The sequence below is a fragment of the Carassius auratus genome, chromosome 17 (genome assembly GCF_003368295.1).
Source record: "Carassius auratus strain Wakin chromosome 17, ASM336829v1, whole genome shotgun sequence".
Taxonomy (NCBI): domain Eukaryota; kingdom Metazoa; phylum Chordata; class Actinopteri; order Cypriniformes; family Cyprinidae; genus Carassius; species Carassius auratus.
In genome coordinates, this window is record NC_039259.1 from 7,208,611 (window position 1) to 7,229,849 (window position 21,239).

Below are 21,239 nucleotides of genomic sequence, written 5' to 3' on the forward strand. Positions count from 1 at the left end.
ACATGGTCTTTTCTTAATATACTTATTATTTTTGTCATAAAAGAAAAATCAAACATTTTGACCCCCACAATGTGTTTTTGGCTATTGCTACAAATATATATATGCTACTTTAAGACTGGTTTTGTGGTCCAGGGTCACAAATATGATGCTGGGTAAAAACTCCATAAATGCAGTTATGCCATAAAATTCTAGGTAGTGGTGCAAAAATGCCCCTGAATGAGTTTTTTGTCTAATATTTATGTCATAGGATAAGCGATGTCACACGAGCAGCAAGCGAAAAAATAACATGAGTGCTTAACAGAATTGATGTGCATCTCTGAGCAACACTGCAGTGTTTAGTTTCTGAATGAATCTGTATTTTGAACGAATCATGTAAACCATTGGATCAATAGCCTAATCATAAACTGAGCCATTTACTTTATTCCTGAATGAATCAACCATTTGAACAAATCGAATGTATTAATGACTCATAAAGACATTTACCGCCACCTGCTGGCAGATTTAGTTTATTTTTGGAGTATCATTTCATTTAAAAAATAAAAAACCATTAAAAGCATAATTAACCCAATTTTTTTTAATTCTCTCATAATTTACTCATGCCCCCATCATGTCCTTTCAACCTTTCTTTATGTGCCATTGTGGCCTAAACCCTTGTGTGTAATACATTTTATATTGAGTCAATACAAATTGTATCTGTAGAAAGAAATTTTATATGTCTACTTGATACTTTCTCATTTAACACAATAATGGCTTTAATTTATCTGGGTATTGTCACAGTCAAATTAAATTTTAGATTAATTAAATTACATGTAATTAATTAGATGCAAAGTTTGAATCAACTGACATCCCAATTAATAACATTTAAAGCTCATCCATTCCTTTAATACTGAGATCATATACAGTACACCCAGAAAGGAATGTAACATGGAAAACAGTACTTTCCTTGCTCTTTTAAATAGGTCTTCAACATGCTCTGTACACACACACACACACACACACACACACACACACACACACACACACACACTATGTTCAAAAGTACAGTGTTAATTTGGAATGGAATAAAAGTCTTTACTTGCACTTTTGATCAAGTGAATGCATTATGCAAGTTTTAATTTAAGAAAAGAGAAAAAACGAACTGACCTCCAAAAGTTTTGAAAAATAGATAATTCAGAATATGACCACCCAGATTTATCGGCCCACCTTTTTCAGCATGCATACTGTACTGTCCATGCATGCTCAGAAATAAAGTATTGACACCAAGCATCAATTGTTATCCATTACAAGGCAAACATAAATGTTATGTTTAAGCCTACTTGCATTAGAATAATATGCTTTTAGAATAATAAATGATAGTGGTAATGTTGCATAATTATGTAGTCTATGCATGCACTGCATGAACTGTACACTTACACGTTTTAGAATACAGAAGAGTTGTGAAACTAAATTAGGTTTTACCTGAAAGACACTAAGTGTCTCATAAGTTTAAGCATTATAAGTGGACTTCAGGGGGGAAAAATGAAAGGCCACAAACATGCAGTGTTGTATTCCCTTTAATGAGTTTAAAGTATTTAAAAGGCTTGTCAAGACAGAAATTGTGCTTTGCTGCCAGCAGCTCTATAATGTCATGTCTTTGGTTCCAGGTTGCTGGAAGAGTTTGTGAACCACATTGAGGAGCTAAAACTGCTGGATGAAAGGATTCAAAGGAAGGTGGAGAAGTTGGAGCAGCAATGTCACCGTGAAGCCAAGGAGTTTGCCCACAAGGTCCAAGACCTGCAAAGGAGCAACCAAGTCAGTGGCTTTTACATTTTGCATTTATTTGAGCCATTTGGGGAGCCATGTGTTACTTCACCATGAATTAAATTACACCGGCCTATAAATGTACCACATTTAACCTTCACTTTCTTGTTATGCTTGAATCAAAGGTAGCCTTCCAGCACTTCCAGGAGTTGGATGAACATATCAGTTACGTGGCCACCAAGGTGTGTCATCTGGGAGATCAGCTAGAAGGAGTCAATACTCCAAGACAGAGGGCAGTGGAGGCTCAGAGACTCATGACATACTTCAACGAGTTCCTGGATGGAGAACTGCGCAGTGATGTCTTCAACAATCCTGACAAGGTCAGATTTAGAGAGACTGCCTAGTGATACTACATCTTAAGTAATCAACTTCAGAAGCCAAGAGGACTAAAAACGTAGTGATGGAATTGCATCATAAGTTACATGACAGATTTCAGTCACTTAAACAGATTTACACTAGTTTACATTTTAAGAGAACATTAAGTAACTCTTCATCTAAACACCACACCACATGTATCACAAAACCAGTTTTAGTAAATAAATGTCAGTTATGCTTTATATCAGTATTTATTTATTGCTCTTTACATATGCATTTTTTTATTTACATATTAAATATTATATTTCAAAGGAAGCTTTACTGTTAGTTACGCAAAAAATGTTTACATTTAAAATAAACTTTTAACAGGATAAACTGAGATTCATGCTGCTATTGGATCATTGAAGGTATATGCTGTTATTATGTGACTTTGCATTACTTTGCAGAGTTTACGGCCAACTAGCTGTGTTCTTCCTTAAAGAATAGTTCAGCCAAAAATGAAAGTTTGTTCATCATTTACTCACCCTCATGTTGTTTCAAACCGGTTTAAGTTTCTTTCTTTCTTATGCTGAACACAAAATAAGATACTTTGAAGAATTTTGTAGAACCAAACAGTTGTTGGTCCCTATTGACTTCCATAGTACGGAAAAAATACTGTGGAAGTCAATGGGGACCAACAACTGTTTGATTACCAGCATTCTTCAAAATATCTTTATATGTTCAACATAAAAAATAAACTTTGGAACGATATGAGGGTTGGTAAATGATGACACAGTTTTCATTTATGGTTGAACGATTCTATTCAGAACTAAATGGTGCAACTGAATTTACAAATTAGCTAAAGTTTACTTAACACTTAGCATGGGTTTTATGTTCCAATTTAAGTAACAACTTATGAACCGATTGTGCAACTCTACTCATGTCAGGCCAGACCCAGTTGATTTACTGTTGCTGTATATCCATGTTTCCTATAGATATCAGATTTGGGGGAAAACAGGACTTTCTAGCCAGTGGTCCGTGCTGAAGTTGTAACCGAAGCAACTGTTGCAACAAAAGCCGATAACATTTAGTTTGTACTCAACAGTGATGCATGCTGCCATTAGGATGCCTGAGGCTAATATATGTGGCCTGCTTAGATTTTGATGTACGCCAGCTTAATTGGAAATGCCACTTTATAAATTAATCTCTCAAGTCACTCAGTAATGATGTGACCAACCCTGGGTGGCAAGTCTTACATCTTCTGATGCTATTAGCATAAGGCCACCAACATGCTTCCAGAGAGCCATGTGGGAATATACCCGCCAGACTTTTCAATATTTCTCAAGACATACACGCCTCCAGAAGAGAAAAGAGGGGAAGTGAGAGGAGCTGCTGGTGAATAGCTGAGGGGGGAAGGAGAGAAGGGAAATGGAAGGAACGAAGGCTGGGTTAATCCCTGTGAAAGGGAGGGCCGGGCCCAGGCAGCGAGGAGACAAGCGCCGGTAAAACCCCCTACTGCTGGGAGACGGCTACATCACTTACATGGGATTTAGCTAATCTTAGCTGGGGGACAGATACTTAGAAAACCTCGGCGAGGAGAGCGGAAAAGGGATGGATCCACCTCACGGGAGCACAATAATGATGTTAGCTGAGGCAGGCAGGAAAAGGAGAGTGGGAACAGAGGATATGTGGACGGCAGGGCCTTTCGGATCGCCTTTTTCTTCTCCGCGTCCATCGGGCTTGAAGGGGGAGGTGGGGGGTTCTTGTCAGGGTCCTGTTTTTGCCTAGACCTCCTACCTGCCTATGGGGACAGATTATGGGAGGTGATTTACCGAGGGATTAGCTGTAGTCCATTCTTAATGGTCATGAGTGAGCGTGAGGTGTTTTGGCTGGGTAGCGGCTGACGGATGGGGGTTAAGGTCGGATGATGATGAGGTTCAGGTGTGCGGGTCTGAGCTAACTCTTATCATCCTCATGGTGGACCTGCAGAGTGAGAGACATACACGAGAGGGACAGATTTACCGTAAGCCGATACCCAGATTTAAGGCTGCTGCCTCTGGCCTCTGTTTGTGTGTTGAGGTGCCTGTCCTGTAGTGACCGTATTCTCAGTCTCACCATGGTCTGTTCTCATCCCAAACAGATAAAAGAAGCTGCAGACATCATTCAGAAGTTGCACCTGATCGCTCAGGAGCTGCCGTTTGATAGGTAAGCGACCTGCAGATGGATTCTTGGCCATAATGGAGGCTTGGGGAACGGTGTAATAATGTTGTGCTGTACAGGAGATCATATAAACAGCACTGATGACATGTTGCAAGCCTAACGGCATACTTTTTTTTGGGGGGGGGGTTTGTGAATGCTTAGTGAAACACATAATCTTTCAAAGTGTATTCCAATTTAAAGTGTAGCAAATATCATCTTTGTTCAGTATCTGTGCTGTTTCTCTCCAGACATTATAACTAGGGATGTCAATTTTCGATCATGCACGCAATCAGTCGGCATTTAAATTAACGATCAATTTAATGATTCATTTTTAACCTTAATATTGCGAAATGCGTTTGTTGCAGTGCCATATTGAATATCATCAAAAAGTTGATTTATTTCTCTAATTTCATTTCAGAAAGTGAAACTTGAATATTATTTTCATTCATTACACACAGAATTAGTGAAATCAACTTTTTTTAAGATATTCTAATTATATGACCAGCACCTGTAAGTTACAGAAATGACAAGATGTGCAAATGCCACTCATCTTTCTCAACTGAATGAAAGGAGTTTTTAAGTCTAAGTAAAAGACTAGTAGCAGAATTGTAAAATGAATCGATGTGATTAGGATCATTTTATAAAATGAAGAAAGTGCAATGTACTTACCTTTGGGATCATTATACTCTGTTGGCTGTTTCATGTCCTGTCATGGAGACCCCTGAATGCGTCTTTTTATATGGTTATTTTATCTGAGATCTACAAACCCGATTCCAAAAAAGTTGGGACACTGTACAAATTGAGAGTATAATAGGAATGGAATAATTTACAAATCTCATAAACTTATATTTTATTCACAATAGAATATAGATAACATATCAAATGTTGAAAGTGAGACATTTTGAAATGTCATGCCAAATATTGGCTCATTTTGGATTTCATGAGAGCTACACATTCCACAAAAGTTGGGACAGGTAGCAGTAAGAGGCTGGAAAAGTTAAATGTACATACAAGGAACAGCTGGAGGACCAATTTGCAACTTATTAGGCCAATAAGTGTCAGTGTCTCTCAGAAGTCAAGATGGGGAGAGGATCCCCAATGCTGTGGCAAAAAATAGTGGAGCAATATCCGAAAGGAGTTTCTCAGAGAAAAATTGCAAAGAGTTTGAAGTTATCATCATCTACAGTGCATAATATTATCCAAAGATTCAGAGAATCTGGAGCAATCTCTGTGCGTAAGGGTCAAGGCTGGAAAATCATACTGGATGCCTGTGATCTTCGGGCCCTTAGACGGCACTGCATCACATACAGGAATGCTACTGTAATGGAAATCACAACGTGGACTCAAGAATACTTCCAACAAACATTGACGAATCAAAATGTAAAGTTCCTTTTGGAAAACTGGGACGGCATGTTATCTGGACTGAAGAGGACAAGGACAACCCAAGTTGTTATCAGCGCTCAGTTCAGAAGCCTGCATCTCTGATGGTATGGGGTTGCATGAGTGCGTGTGGCATGGGCAGCTTACACATCTGGAAAGGCACCATCAATGCTGAAAGGTATATCCAAGTTCTAGAACAACATATGCTCCCATCCAGACATCGTCTCTTTCAGGGAAGACCTTGCATTTTCCAACATGACAATGTCAGACCACATTTAGTGCATCATAAAGAAGAAGATGCGACAAAGAGGACCTAAGACAGTGGAGCAACTAGAAGCCTGTATTAGACAAGAATGGGACAACATTCCTATTCCTAAACTTGAGCAGCTTGTCTACTCAGATGTTTGCAGACTGTTATAAAAAGAAGAGGGGATGCCACTTAACTTTTTTGAGATGTGTTGATGCCTTGAAATTTTAAATCAACTTATTTTCCCCTTAAAATGATACATTTTCTCAGTTTAAACATTTAATATGTCATCTATGTTGTATTCTGAATAAAATATTGAAATTTGAAACTTCCACATCATTGCATTCTGTTTTTATTCACAATTTGTACAGTGTCCAACTTTTTGGGAATCAGGTTTGTAAACAAAAGGTCAGACATTTTTGTTGTGATATTCTCTCACTAATCATCTGTAGTGTTTCATTTACCTCTGTTCTTCTCTCTTTCCCATGCTTGTTTTCCTTGTTACGTCCTGATTCAGATTTTCTGATGTCAAGGCCAAGATAGCAAGTAAGCAGCAGTAGACTAAACAAGGCAACATTTGATTTTACATAAATTTGAATTACATATCGGCTAAATATGAAGTGTAAACATAAGCCCTGTGTTTATTTGAAAGGTAAATATCATGACCTTGAGCGTCAGCTGATCCAGGAGTTCACAGCAGCTCAGCGAAGGGGAGAGATTGGGCGCATGCGTGAGGTGGCAGCAGTCCTGCTACATTTTAAGGTTTGTTGGGAGAAACAGTGAAGAGCCCTTAAGATCGTAATAGTTTTATTTCGGACATTGATATATAATGTGAAATTATTATTTCTTATCTTATTTGTTATAGGGTTATGCCCACTGTGTGGATGTCTACATTAAGCAATGCCAAGAGGTACCAGACTGAGAGACACTATTTAGTGTTTCTGTTTTATTTATCTACCAAGAGAGGACTTTATCTTGGGCCCAGTGTTTGCACTGTTATGCAACCTGTGACTTTTGGTGTTTGTAGGGAGCGTATATGCGGAATGATGTGTTTGAAGACATTGCAATTCTGTGTCAGCGGGTTAATAAACAAGTTGGAGAGGTTTTCTGCAGTCCAGAGACTGTCATGGCTAAACTCATTCAGAGCATCTTTGAGAATAAGATACAGGTTCGTAACACATCTACACATTAACAAATGGTATGTTTGGTTGAAATTTTGCCTGGTGTGTGATTTTAAAAAAGGGATGGGGGGCAGAAGATTCATCTAGGAATCAGGTTATAGTACAAACTTCCCAATAAACAACTAACCAGAACCTAGTAGCAAACACTATCAAATATCAATGCTACAATGATCAATGCTGCAAAAACATCTTGTAAATAGAAACATGATGGTGCTTAAAAAACACAAACAAAAATACATGTGAGAATGGCTCAGTGTGTCCGTTTTATGATTTTAGGCTCATGTCAAAGAAAGACTAGATGAGACCCGCAACTCTGATGTGGAGCAATACCTCAAGAACCTCTATGACCTCTATACACGGTATTAATCAGAATTTCATTATTATTAATTATTACAATTGTTGACATCAAACACTGTTTTTGTCTTGTCCGAAATGGTTCAAATGTCCAATCAGTGTGCTTTACTGAACACCAGGTTCGTAACCCTTTTGTTTTTAGGACAACGGCACTGGCTGCTAAACTCTCAGACTTTAACTTGGGCTCAGACAAGCACACGTTTCTATCTAAGCTGATAAAGAATATATTCTCCTGTTACCTGGAGAGCTACATAGACATGGAGCGACAATATCTGCAAAACCGCAGTGGCATGATTCTTCAGCGCTTTTACGACTCCAAGAACCACCAAAAACGACCTGTAGGCACTGGAAGGTGAGGAAGCGCTGCTTGATTGGTTTTCCCATTCTTTTTCCAAAGTTACTCTGAAAACATAGGGATATTTTGTCAAATACATGTCTTTGATAGATTTCTTGCCATTACTGCCATCTCTTTTACACATTTTGACAGCATCCAGGAACTAAAAGAGAGGATCAGACAACGCACTAACCTGCCTTTGGGACCCAGCATTGACACACATGGAGAGACTTTGCTCTCACAAGAGGTTGTAGTCAACCTGCTGCAGGAAACCCGACTTGCCTTTGAGAGATGCAACAAGGTATACGCATTTTAAGCATTGCTTTAATACAAAAACATCGCTAGGCTTTTGTTTCTTTTGGAAGTTGTGGGCTGTAAACATTAGCATGATAGACGCTCTTTCTGTTATTGATGCAGTTGTCAGACCCAGCAGATCTACCAAAAAATGCCTTCTCCATTTTCTTGCTTTTGGTGGAGTATCTGTGTGTGGACCATATAGACTATGCCCTTGAGATTGGGCTGTCAGGTAGGATAAACACTGTCTACAACACAGAACAGTTCATAATAAAGTGTTGCACAATAATGTTATTACAAGTTACTGGTATATAAAAAGGTTACTGGAAGATTATTGCAAACTTTTTACTAACATTATGGAGAAAAGCCCAACTCAAGATGCAAAGCCGAACACAAGGCACAGGGCAATTAACTGAAAAAAGTTAAGGCCCGAGACATTTTTAAAAGATTGAACTTATTTTAACTTAACATGGCTTTCTAAAATGGTTAAAAAATCTTTTGTGAATTTAGGTAATTCTAGGTATGCTCTGTTCTAATGTATTTAATCAGATAGATATTGCTCTTATTACATTAGTCAGAAAAGGAATCAAAATAAGTTTTAAAAAAACATCTCCATGAACCCATGAGAAATCATAGAAATTAGTTATTTACAGATTAAGGTAGACCAGAGACTGTCTACTACACAAGTGTATTTCCTTTTTATCCCTTAATATAAAAACTAAATTAAAAACTATAATGTACTGAAAAACATTTAGGCTATTACAGCCTTGGTTTAAATGAGTTTTTTATCGAAATTTTTTGTTCTTTTTAGTGCAATATTGAAAACCAAATGAAACTCATTAGATGTGTAATTAATTTACATACTTGTAATTCTACATAAATATTTTTTTTCAGAGTGGTTGGTTTGTTCAGCTAGTCATGGGTCACATGGTTTATGTTGAGGTTGTTCTATACATGGGGACCACAGGAAGAAGATTTCTTCACCCCCGAGTGTGTTCTGGTGTAACTGTGCACCATTAGGTTTATGTACTAAACTATTAATATGTGTAAGTGAACCGTTTTGCGTTCACAAAAATCAAACCAAAGGAATCAATGAGAGTTCTCATTGACTGGATTTGTCACTGCAACATTGTGATTTTGTTCAGGAGTTTAATATAATCATTGTTACAAGACTTGGTTCCACTTCTCATCAAACACATCAAGTCAAGTGAATGAATCTGAAATGAACTTCACATGCCGATCATTTCTTTTTTGTCCTTTGACTTGCACAGCCATCCCGTCTTCGGATGCCAAAAATGCCAACCTTTACTTTCTGGATGTGGTTCAACAGGCCAACACAATCTTTCACCTCTTTGACAAGCAGTTTAACGATCATCTTATGCCTCTTATTAGGTAAGTTTGACCGACTTTGTCTCTTTGTTTCTGGAACCGCTGGCTGATGTCTTTACCATTACATTTGTTTGAACTCTAACCCCTGTAGCTCCTCTCCTAAGCTGACGGAGTGCCTGCACAAGAAGAAAGAGGTGATCGAACAGATGGAGGTGAAGCTGGACACCGGGATTGATCGGTTGGTTCAGAACTTCAGAAAACTCTGTTTAATGGAACCTCGTCTTTATCAAAGTGTGTCTTTGACGACTTCATTGCCATTAAAGGCGGTTTCTGTGACCTTTTCTTATGTTTCCTTGTTTTTAGGACACTAAATTGCATGATAGGCCAGATGAAGCATATCCTGGTGACTGAGCAGAAGAAAACCGACTTCAAGCCCGAAGACGAGAACAATGTCATGATACAGTACACTACGGTAAGAACTTGTACTCCGTAATAATTGTCTTGTGAATCTTACATTAGCGCAATGAACAGATTCTCTGAATAACGTTAAGATACTTTAGAAGTATTTTTAGTATTAATAGCCATATTCTGTCTGATCTTTCCTGTGTTCTTTCTTCAAGGCTTGCTCAAAAGTGTGTGCCTATGTGAACAAGCAAGTGGAGCGTGTGCGGCGGTCCATGGATGGTAAGAACGTGGACACGGTCTTGACCGAGCTGGGAGTGCGGTTCCACCGGCTGATCCACGAGCACCTGCAGCAGTTCAGCTACAGCTCCATGGGTGGTATGCTAGCCATCTGTGATGTGGCAGAATACCGCCGCTCCGCCAAAGATTTCAGAGTAAGGAGAGGTCAAAGGTCTTTTTTTGGTCTTTGATTACAAATTTAAACAGTTTACTTTTTTCTACACCAGATTTCATGTGTGGTGATGTCTTAAATATATATAAAGGCCTAAACACACACACACACACACACACACACACTAGCCACTTTATTAGGTACACCGGGTTGGACCCCCTTTTGCCTTCAGAACTGCCTTAATTCTTCATGTCATAGATTCAACCGTGTGTTGGAAACATTCCTCAGAGATTTTGGTCCATATTGACATGATCACGCAGTTGCTGCAGATTTGTCTGCTGCACATCCATGATGCAAATCTCCCATTCCACCACATCCCAAAACTGCTCTATTGGATTGAGATCTGGTGACTGTGGAGGCCATTTGAGTAAAGTGAACTCATTGTCAAGAAACCAGTCTGAGATGATTTGAACTTTGGGACATGGTGCATTATCCTGCTGGAAGTAGTCATCAGAAGATGTGTACACTGTAGTCATAAAGGGATGGACATGGTCAGAAACAACACTCAGGAAGGCTGTGGTGTTTAAACAATGCTCAGTAGGTACTAAAGATGCCCAAAGTGTGCCAAGAAAATAACCCCCACACCATTAAACCATGACCATGAGCCTGAACTGTTGAGACAAGGCAGGATGGATCCATGCTTTCATGTTCTTAACACCAAATTCTGACCCTACCATCTGAATGTCGCAGCAGAAATCAAGTCTCCACAGACCAGGCAACGTTTTTCCAGTCTTCTATTGCTCAATTTCGGTGAGCCTGTGTGAATTGTAGTCTCTGTTTCCTGTTCTTAGCTGACAGGAGCGGCTCCCGGTGTGGTCTTCTGCTGCTGTAGCTCATCTGCTTCAGGGCTTGATGTGTTGTGGTTATTTGAGTTACTGTTGCCTTTCCATCATCTCTGACCAGTCTGCCCATTCACCTCTGACCTCTGACATCAACAAGGCATTTTCGCCCATACAACTGCCACTTACTGGATATTTTCTCTTCGGACCATTCTCTGTAAACCCTAGAGATGGTTGTGCGTGAACATCCTAGTAGATCAGCAGTTTTTGAAATCCTCAGACCAGCTCTGTGTGGCACAAACATCCATTCCACGATCAAAGCCACTTAAATCCCTTTTCTTCCCCATTCTGATGCTCGGTTTGAACTTCATCAAATCATATTCACATCTAGATGCCTAAATGCAGTGAGCTGCTGCCATGTGATTGGCTGATTAGCAGTTTGTGTTACCAAGCAATTGAACAGGTGTCCCTAATAAAGTGGCTGATGAGAGTATATGTATAGATATATGTATATATAGTCCTGCTTGAAGGTTTGTGATTCCTTGAGAATTTTGTATATTTCTGCATAAATATGACCCAAAACACAATCAGATTTACCTCAAAAGTAGACAATGGAAACCTAATCAAACAAATGAGAAGAAAAAAAAAATATTATATATATATATATATATATATATATATATATATATATATATATTAGTTACACTTTATTTTAGGGTTCAATTCTCACTATTAACTATGACTTTTGCCTCAATTAACTCCTTATTTGCTGCTTATTAATAGTTTATAAGGTAGTTGTTAAGTTTAGGGTATTGGGTAGGATTATAGATGTCATGCATTATATGTACTTTATAAGCACTAATAAACAGCCAATATGTTAATAATAGACATGCTAATAAGCAACTAGTTATTAGTGTGAATTGGACCCTATACTAAAGTGTTACCATTATATATATATATATATATATATATATATATATATATATATATATATATATATATATATATATATATATATATATATATATATATATATAATGTATGTGTGTGTGTGTTATTTATTTATTTAGAACAATAATCCAATATTACATATCTGTGAGTGGCAAAAGTATGTGAATCTTTAGGATTAGCATTTAATTTGAAGATGAAATTAGAGTCCATCTGTTTTTCAGAGTTGTCTTAAATCAGTGACATGACTATCAGATGTCAGTGTGTTCCCTGTTTTATTTAAAGAACAGGGATCTTGTGGAAGTGTATTATGGCACAAATAAAGGATATCTCTGAAGACATCAGAAAAAGAGTTGCTGTTGCTCATGACACTAGAAAAGGTTACAGAACCATCTCTAAAGTGTTTGGACTCCACCAATCCAGACATACTGTGTTCAAATAAAGGAAACTCAAGACTATTGTACCCTTGTATTGTACTTGACCAAAAAAGATCACTCTAAAAGCAAGAGTTGTAATAGTCCACAAGATTGCAAAGGAACCCAGGGTAACTTCTAAGCAACTTAAGGTCTTTCTCACATGGGCTGATGTTAATGTTTAGGAGTCCACCATCAGATGAACACTGAACAACCATGGTGTGTATGACAACAGTTGTAAATTGTAAAATAACATTGCTGCATGTCTGTCTGTCACGTGGACAAGCCATAGGGTTAGTGGAGAAAACTTTTGTGGAACTTTTTGTTTTAAAGGAGAAGTGTTATGTTTGGAGAAAAGAACAGACTGCATTCAAGCATAAGAATCTTAAACCATCTGTGAAACAGGGTGATGGTCGTATCATGGTTTGGGCCTGTTTTGCTGCTTCTGGGCCAGGATGGCTAGCCGTCATTGATGGAACAATGATTTCTGAATTATACCTCAACAGTGACCCCAAGCACACAAGTCATTTCACCAAAGAATGGTTAAAAAGAATAAAGTTAATGTTTTGGAATGGCCTAGTCAAAGTCCAGACCTTAATCCAATTGAAATGTTGTGGAAGGACCTGAAGCAAGAAGTTCATAGGAGAACCCACCAACACCACAGAGTAGAAGCGGTTTTGTACTGAGGAATGGGCTAAATTCCTACAAGCTGTTGTTAATGACTGATCAGCGGTTACAAGAAACGTTTCGCTGCAGTTATTGCTGGAAAAGGAAGTCACACCAAATACTGAAAGCAAAGCCCCTCACAGATACAGTATGTAACACTGTATCATTTCTCTCTATTAATAAATGACAAAGAATATACTTTTTTCTCATTTGTTTGGTTAGGTTCTCTTTGTCTACTTTCAGTACTGATCTGATGATGTTTTGGGTCATATTATTCCAGAAATATAGATAGTTCTAAAGGGTTCACAAACTTTCAAGCACCAAGAGGTTGTAATGTTTCTTTGTTAATGGTCATTGGTCAAAAATATATGCAATTAATTACTGAAAATTGCTGCTTAATATTTTGTGTAAATTTGGTTACACAAACATTCATTTAATACTTTTAGATTTAAAAAATTATAATTAAAGAAATTAATAATATTATTTAGCAGGAATTCATTACGTTGATAAGAAGAGACAAAAACAAACATATAATGGTGGAAAATATTTATTTTTCAAATAATTGCTAAGAAACTGAAAAAACTGTTTGTTTGTGTTGTTTTTGTGGTTTTAATTAAATTGAATTAAAATTAATTGCCAATAATCTGCAACCAACCAGTAATGAAATTTCTTAGAAAATAGTCAACCTCTGCAGGAAAGTCAATATTTATGTGATTTATTCTCATTGATGAATGGATAATTTCAACTATTTTTACTTTTCCAAATATAAGTACAAACGTGTTAACTAACAGCTGCATTAAAAACCTCCACAGGTTCCTCTCGTGCTCCAGCTCTTCGACACGCTTCATGCTCTGTGTAACCTCCTGGTTGTGGCTCCGGACAACCTCAAACAGGTGTGCTCTGGAGAGCAGCTGACCAACCTCGACAGGAACCTCCTCCACGCTTTCGTCCAGCTGAGAGTAGACTATCGCTCAGCCCGACTGGGACGCCATTTCAGCTAATGACTGGCAGGGCTGCCAACAGAACTGCCATCCGTTCAGAGCTGCGACAAACACAAGTGGCCAATCTTGAGTGGCTTTTGAACTGTCTTTGTCTATGATTCGGTGTCGAAATTAAACTTTGAGCAATTGTTTCCAAGCCCAACATTTCCCAGGTAGCTCAATTTTAAGTTCCGCGTTTTGTTCTATATGCAGGTTTTAATGCGAGCGTAGTGCTTTGCCCATATTTTGTTTATGATATCATTTTAAAAGGATATATAATGAAGGTAGAGGGCTGTTTTGTGCATTTTTCCCTGTGTCTTCGGCTTCTAATAGAGAGAGGATGATCGTCTTGGATAGATGAACTGAGATGGGCCACTCAAATGATTCTGCCACTGGATTTGGGTGGTCAAGAGACTCATTTTCATTTGCTTTTATTTTGATTGTGCCAAATCCATCCTCTGTGGCTCTACTTGGAGTAACGGGGGTGGTCTCCACACTGCTCTGGATCAATGAGTTTGTCCAGCTCATTTCACTCAGGCTCTTGTGCACACATAGGGCTTCAAAGAGAAGACAATTACTGTTTTGAGCTGAACAATGCAGATGTTATACAACTGTTGCCATGCTTTGAAAGCTAATTTGGTTCTAAAATCATTTCGTACTCTTAGAATAACATCTTCAATGGTTTTAAACATGAGTGCATCAGAATTCTGTTAAAAAATAACAATAGAATCAGTGGTTTCACTTCCATGCGCCCGACAACCTGCAAAACTGACCTTTCCAATGCTAAAATGTAACTTGATACATGAACAACAGTTATTTTGGAGACGTAAATGGAAAATATTGCATCCGTGCTGACAGCCGGCTGTTTACTAAAACTGAAGTAAAATTTGCAGATATAGCATTAACATTTAATAAAATAAAATAAAAATACACTAGGCAAGCAGCATTAATAGTTGTTTCTAAGGGCTCGGATCACATATTGTTGTTCTTATTTTGAAACCTTTAATGCAAGACACTTTCATCTGACAGGGATGTGTTGAATGCAGTAATGTTATAGGAGTAGTTTAACCCTTAACCTCTGATGAAGAGGCAGGGGTCAAGATCTTTGACCTCTAGGAATGACCTAGGTGTGTTAGACTATTAGAAAGGATTGGATGGTCTGATGTTTGATTCCGTTATACTGTACTGATTTCAAAATTGAATTTATGTTAAAATGATGCTATTGTTTGTACAAGCTGCTCATTATAATCTATTTCCAAAAATAAAATGTGTGAAACAATGTGATGTTTTATTGATGGTGGTTCCAAAGCCAGAGGGTTTTCAGCCTACTATTATGCAGTACATTTCATTTCTAAAATCATATCTTAATAAATTAAATAAAACATGATCCAAAAAATAATTAAATAATGAAGTGAACATATGGATGAATTTCAAATATTTTCACTACTTTAGTTTGAGCAGGTGTTGACATTTCTGCAGGTTTTTTTTTTCCTTTCAGCCATGTGTTCTAGTAATACAATTTTAGTTTTTAATCAGTTTATATATATATATATATATATATATATATATATATATATATATATATATATATATACACACATTTTTTAAATCTATTTTTCAATTTTGAATAAAAGCATGATTTAAAAAAATGACTAACATCGCATTCGGAGATTTCAATAATATTGTTGTTCATTTTCCAGTCTATATCAATCTGTAGTGATAAGTGAAAATGTATTTTTAATGAAGTATAGCCTACATGAAGGAGAATATATATTCTTCTTGGAACAGACTTGATAAGTCTTTGAAAAATAGACTCTTCTCAAGGACTCATCGTGTATTCTTAGCCATGAAGGTTTAGGATAATGTCTTCCCAAAGGAGGAAAATTATTCCCGCGACTTAAAAGACAAAATGGGAGAAAACTGCTCAGCTAAACCGCCCAGCAGTGTTAAAGATGTGTGCGGTCGTCACGGCCAGGAAAGGCCGAGAGAGATAGCAACGCTTCAGAGCTGAACTGAGCCTCTGTTTTCACCACAGTGTGCCGTTCCTACAACGGCAAACAGGCAAAGTTAAACAGCACTATTAATTAGGCTAATATGAATATGATCACTGCCAGGGAAATTCAATTCTCTCAGCCCTAATCACAACTGGATAGCTTGTAAAAATTATTTTGTTAGGCCCTGGTGCAAACAGCGCGGCCTTTTCCAAACATTTGAGAACTATTTGTTTTGCATGGCGATTAGCGTTTGCTGGGAGCGAGCGAGCGAGCGCGCGCGCGCGGGGAGCGGGCGGCGGAGAGCGATAGGCTCCCGCGGGAACGACTGACTCGGGCTCGGGCGAGTGTGAGTGAACGCGGCCCGCTGCTGTTGTTTGTGGAGGTCTGTGTGTTTGAGCAGGTGGCGAGGATTAGCGGTGCTGTCAACACTGAACGCTGGATAAAGCCTCTGCTCACCCTTTCCTCGGTCTGCTCATTAGAGCTCATCATTTTACCATTTCACTCTCGAAACACGTATCTGAAGAGGTAAGGCTCGTTTGGGGGAAGGAGAGCGTTCACAGACGTATCCTCATGTGGGATGCTGATCTTTCTCCAGTTGTGGATCATATGGATAAGTATCCAAAAGTTGTTAAGAGTCCAAGCCTACTTTTTTTCTCAATTTTTTGAACACTTAAGTTAAATTGACAAACTTTAGGACAATTCTCCATTAGCATTAATTGTTAAACTTTTTTTTTATATTAGCTAGTAGCCTATTTTAGTCCTCTGAGACCCAAGCCACATGTTTTTTTTTGTTTGTTTTTTTTTTGGCATTTGGGTTTTCTTTTACATTTGTTAGGTTACAGTTTAATAGTGTTTAATTACAGCGGCAAGGAATTATGACAAATGTCATCTCATGATTTCAATGGACAAGAGTATTATCTGTGAATGTCAGTTTTGGACAAGTTATCATATATGGTGTAAATGTTGTATTATTATTATTATTATTATTTATTTATTTTTTTAATATCCAAAAATGTTACCTTTTATATTTTGAATAAAACCACCCTGAGGAATATTCACTGGAATAAATAGCTCTTTCCTATCATATCATATTTTTGTACACACTTTAGGGTGCATATAAGATAGTTGTGCTTCAATTTAATAGGCATTTTATGTAAATTACTGTTTGTCTGAGATCTTTGGCACAGAGATATCAACTTGTATTAAACACACATCACACATGAACCCATCTTTCTTATGAAATAAATTAGCATTTGCTCCTTGATTTAGATTATTAAGAACTGTGTATGAACGTGAGAAACAATAGTTATGAATACCATGAGTATATTAATGCTTTTTATAAATAATAATAATAATTGCATTTTTTTCAAGGGTAAAGTATCATATCAATTTATATATTTTATCAATTTAAAATTGTTCATGTAAAAACATGCACTGTACTGTTGCCTGCAAAGGACATTGATTCGCAGTCTTGCAAAGTAAAATCATATTCTAATATGAACACTCACAAAAGGGTTATTTACCAGACACTAAATAATTATAAAAAAACTAATTCTAGTTGCAAAATAATATATACCACTCTATTAAAAAAAGAAAAGAAAAAAATTATGTCTTATACAGAGGACAAAAAAAGAACTGATATAAAAAGCTTTGTTAGTTTATTAAAACTTTAGACAAAAACAAACATTAGTTTTATGTTTTGTGTTGTATTTTAAAGATCAGGCCCAAACAGTGCAAAAATTGTAAATTAAATTCTGATTGCTTGTAATGTGATCTTTACAATAATTTTGTTCATATTGACAATTTAAAGAGCTTTTTTTGGCTAAAGAGCCTTGTATTAACCAGACATACACTTCGCATCCTCATGTTGTTGTTTCTCAGAGTTAACTTTTCACTTCAGTTTTCTGATCCCCCATTTGAAAACTAAAAGATCAAACCCATCTTAGTGTTCCTTGGTCATGTTTTAACTGTAGCTTGTGGTTACACGAGCCTTCCCACACACTTAATTAGTTCTTAAACAGTAAATCCAGCATTGTTGCAGTGTTATTATTCGCTCCCACCACCGTCGGTCTGGTCCACGCTGCCTCCAGTGCCCTCCAGTGTTGTGGCAGCCCCCAAATCCCAGCTTGAGCGCATCACTCTCTCAAATCGCCCTCTCTCTGCCTCCTGGAGCAGTGACAATACAGCATTACAGCACTCAATCCATGTCAACAGCAGCTTTGCTTAATGCCAGCTCAAAGCTTTTAAGCTAAATCTTCACCTAATGATGCTGAACGATTAGCCCTTTGCTCTTATACCTGTCGATAGACTCGTATCAATTAGTGTTTGTTTGTTGCTGTATTGAGGTGAAGCTCTTGCGCTTTGCTATATTTGAGCTCAAGGTGCATGACTGTACAGTACATTTACAGCTTGTTTTTGTGTGTGTGTGTGTGTGTGTTTATTCAATATTGCTGCTTTGGAAATTTAAGAGAGATTAAAGAGTCAAATTCTTGCCATAAGGAAACAATATTTAATATGAATTAAATGTTTAGCTCAGATTGGATTGCCGTATCAATTCTGTTGCACTTTTTCTGCAGGATTTGTCTTTTTGTGTTCATGAGTATTTTGTGTGTGTGTGTGCAGATGTTGTGCATCCTTCTCCTGTTGTGAAGCAGATGTTGCCCTCTGTTTTTACCCACCTCTGCACCCTTTATCCCATGCCAAGTCCCAAGAAGCAATGTGAGGGACACAACGGAGAGGTGAAAATCCAGCAGAATAACAGGTGAATCTTGGGTAAGGATGGTGTGTAATTTGAATATTATTTTATTTGACATGTGTCACATTTTTGTCTTCATGCGTTTAAAACTCTAACACATTGTAATGCTGGTAGCATTTCTATTTTACTCAAGTTCAAGAGTTCAACTATATCATATGCTCAGTTTTATGTTAACATTTCAGAGGCTCAACAAGACGTATATTTTTATTCATTAAGCATTTCTTTTCAGTAGTTTATTTACATGTTTTTAATGCAAAATTATCAAATGCACATCAATGCAATTAACCAGTGTCCATATATTTTAAGAATTTTCATACATGAAAAATATGTATTTATATTATATAATATGCATAATATAAAATATAGTTTTGTATAGTATTATAAATAGTATTATTTTCCCCATATTTAATAATGATGTCCCACTATTGCCTGAAGTTGACTTTAAAATGATCAATCCAGGTTCAATACCAAAAGCAAACCCACTTCATTTTCCATTTTCTGTATAATGTGTTTCTTTGATCTGAAAATAAAACAATACATGGAATGTTTTAAGGTTCTTGGCACTGAGCCTGTCTGAAAACCAGAACCCAAATGGTGCTCTGAAACGCATACAAGCGGAGCTGCTCTTTGGGCTCTGAGCCTGCAGTAAACTCGATGGGAAGGCAGAGGGCAGTAGTGCACTAGAGCAGGCCCCCAACGAGCCCTCTCTCCCACACTCACTCTTTCACAATGGAAGTGCGCCTGGGGATGGGGTGGGGGGGAGGGGGGTGGAAGTGTTGCTTTTTTAGGTCTATAAGCCCGTATCCCTTAATCCCTCGCCATGATTGACAATCATGATTTAGGGTATATGGTGTCCCATTCTAATCCAGCAGCACTGCTTTCATTTGCATACTTGCCGTGCGTGGCCTCATTTTCAGGGGAGGCATACTGCCTGCTGCCTTTGTAAGAGATGCAGAGAGAGAGGAGAGGAAAAGAGGGAGAGAGGGTGAGAACAAAAAGGGAAATAGGAGATAGAAAGAGAGCTGAGAGGAGAGAGAATTTAGAAAAGAGAGTTGGCTGGCATTGAGGAGAGGGAGAGAAAGAGCAAGGGAGAGAATGATGAAAATTAGATTAGAGAGAGAGAGAGAGAGAGAGATTAGAAATTGGGAATGTTTGTGTATGTCTGCCAGGAGTGAGGATAACTGTGTGTGAGAGAGACAGTGTGTGTGTGTGTGTGTACCAAAGTCAGTCTTTGCCATCCAGCCACTTCAGTATCTCTCAATTGCCCTCCAGCTCTAAAGATCCGTCCCAAGGCACATCGCGCAGATGAGAGGGAGACGAGGAGGAAGGCTAAATTAGCATTGACTTAATTAATGAGGCATTTGTGATAACAACACAGAATGTCATATGACACCTGCAAATAAAAATTGCGATTTAAAACTAAATTGTAACCTTTGGAAATCAGCTGTGCTTAGATAGATACCTAATAGCTAGAAAGAAGGGAGCACGCCAAAAAAAAAAAAAGTTGTAAATCTGACCACAATGAATGCACAATATATATATATAAAAAAATGAAAATTAAAGGCACAACCAATAGTACCTGACCTTGATTTTCTGTGTATATGTTTTCAACTGCCTTCCCTAATGCATTGCAAAAATGTCATATGCCAAGTCTTGTTTTCATACATTGAGAACTTTTGTAATTTTGTATGATATCATTTATGTGCAAAGGGAAGGTCAAACATTTACAGTCCAAACATTCAAACAGAAGGTCAAACATTTACAGTCCAAACATTCAAACAAAAGGTCAATCATTCAAACAGAACGTTTTGTTGTGACAGATTTATCAATTTAGGTTCACTGCAGTTGGAATAATAAAATCTAGATTTGGACTTTAAAACATCAAGGAATCAGTTATTCAGAGATATCAGTCAAATATCTTTGTGCCCAAGAATAGATAAGAAGCAAAAAAAATAAAATAATTAAAACTATTAAATAAGTAATTTAATATAGTTTATAATAAGTTGTTTTAATATTTTTAATATACATAGAATTTTTATTATTTTTGTTGATTTATGTATCATGATATTTGGTCAAACAACAATGGAATTAAAAGCAATATGATACAGTAATCAAGTAATAATGGGCAATATAAATAATTATATGATATTAAGAAATAATAAAACTAATTGTTATAATTAATATTGTATTTTTATTTATTTATTTATTGAAGATGATCTTTGGTCAAACAATAATGGAATTGAAACCAAATATAATGTAATAGTAGCAATGATGTGATATGAACAATTATATTATTAAATAATACACAATTATAGAATTATTATAATGAATATTTATTTATTATCTTTGGTGAAACAAAGGAATTCGAACCAAATCTACTAATTATTAAATAATGGCAATGCACGTAATTATTATAATAAATATAGCTTTTTATTAATT

General features: G+C 37.1%; 1 protein-coding gene across 2 annotated transcripts in view; it reads left to right on the plus strand.

The window, feature by feature from the left end:
- The window catches only part of LOC113117085 (exocyst complex component 5-like), a 23,269-nt gene extending 7,939 nt beyond the window's left edge, over positions 1–15,330 (plus strand). For both annotated transcript variants that reach the window (XM_026285492.1, XM_026285491.1), the window contains exons 3-18: positions 1,644–1,791; positions 1,926–2,120; positions 4,235–4,299; positions 6,438–6,466; positions 6,573–6,682; positions 6,786–6,830; positions 6,948–7,088; positions 7,378–7,460; positions 7,598–7,807; positions 7,943–8,090; positions 8,207–8,315; positions 9,355–9,475; positions 9,564–9,650; positions 9,776–9,884; positions 10,033–10,248; positions 13,884–15,330. In XM_026285492.1, coding sequence (XP_026141277.1) covers positions 1,644–1,791; positions 1,926–2,120; positions 4,235–4,299; positions 6,438–6,466; positions 6,573–6,682; positions 6,786–6,830; positions 6,948–7,088; positions 7,378–7,460; positions 7,598–7,807; positions 7,943–8,090; positions 8,207–8,315; positions 9,355–9,475; positions 9,564–9,650; positions 9,776–9,884; positions 10,033–10,248; positions 13,884–14,072 — 2,005 coding nt within the window. In that variant the 3' untranslated portion in view covers positions 14,073–15,330. The remainder of the gene's footprint in view (positions 1–1,643; positions 1,792–1,925; positions 2,121–4,234; positions 4,300–6,437; positions 6,467–6,572; positions 6,683–6,785; positions 6,831–6,947; positions 7,089–7,377; positions 7,461–7,597; positions 7,808–7,942; positions 8,091–8,206; positions 8,316–9,354; positions 9,476–9,563; positions 9,651–9,775; positions 9,885–10,032; positions 10,249–13,883) is intronic.
- The last annotated feature ends 5,909 nt before the right edge of the window (positions 15,331–21,239 follow it).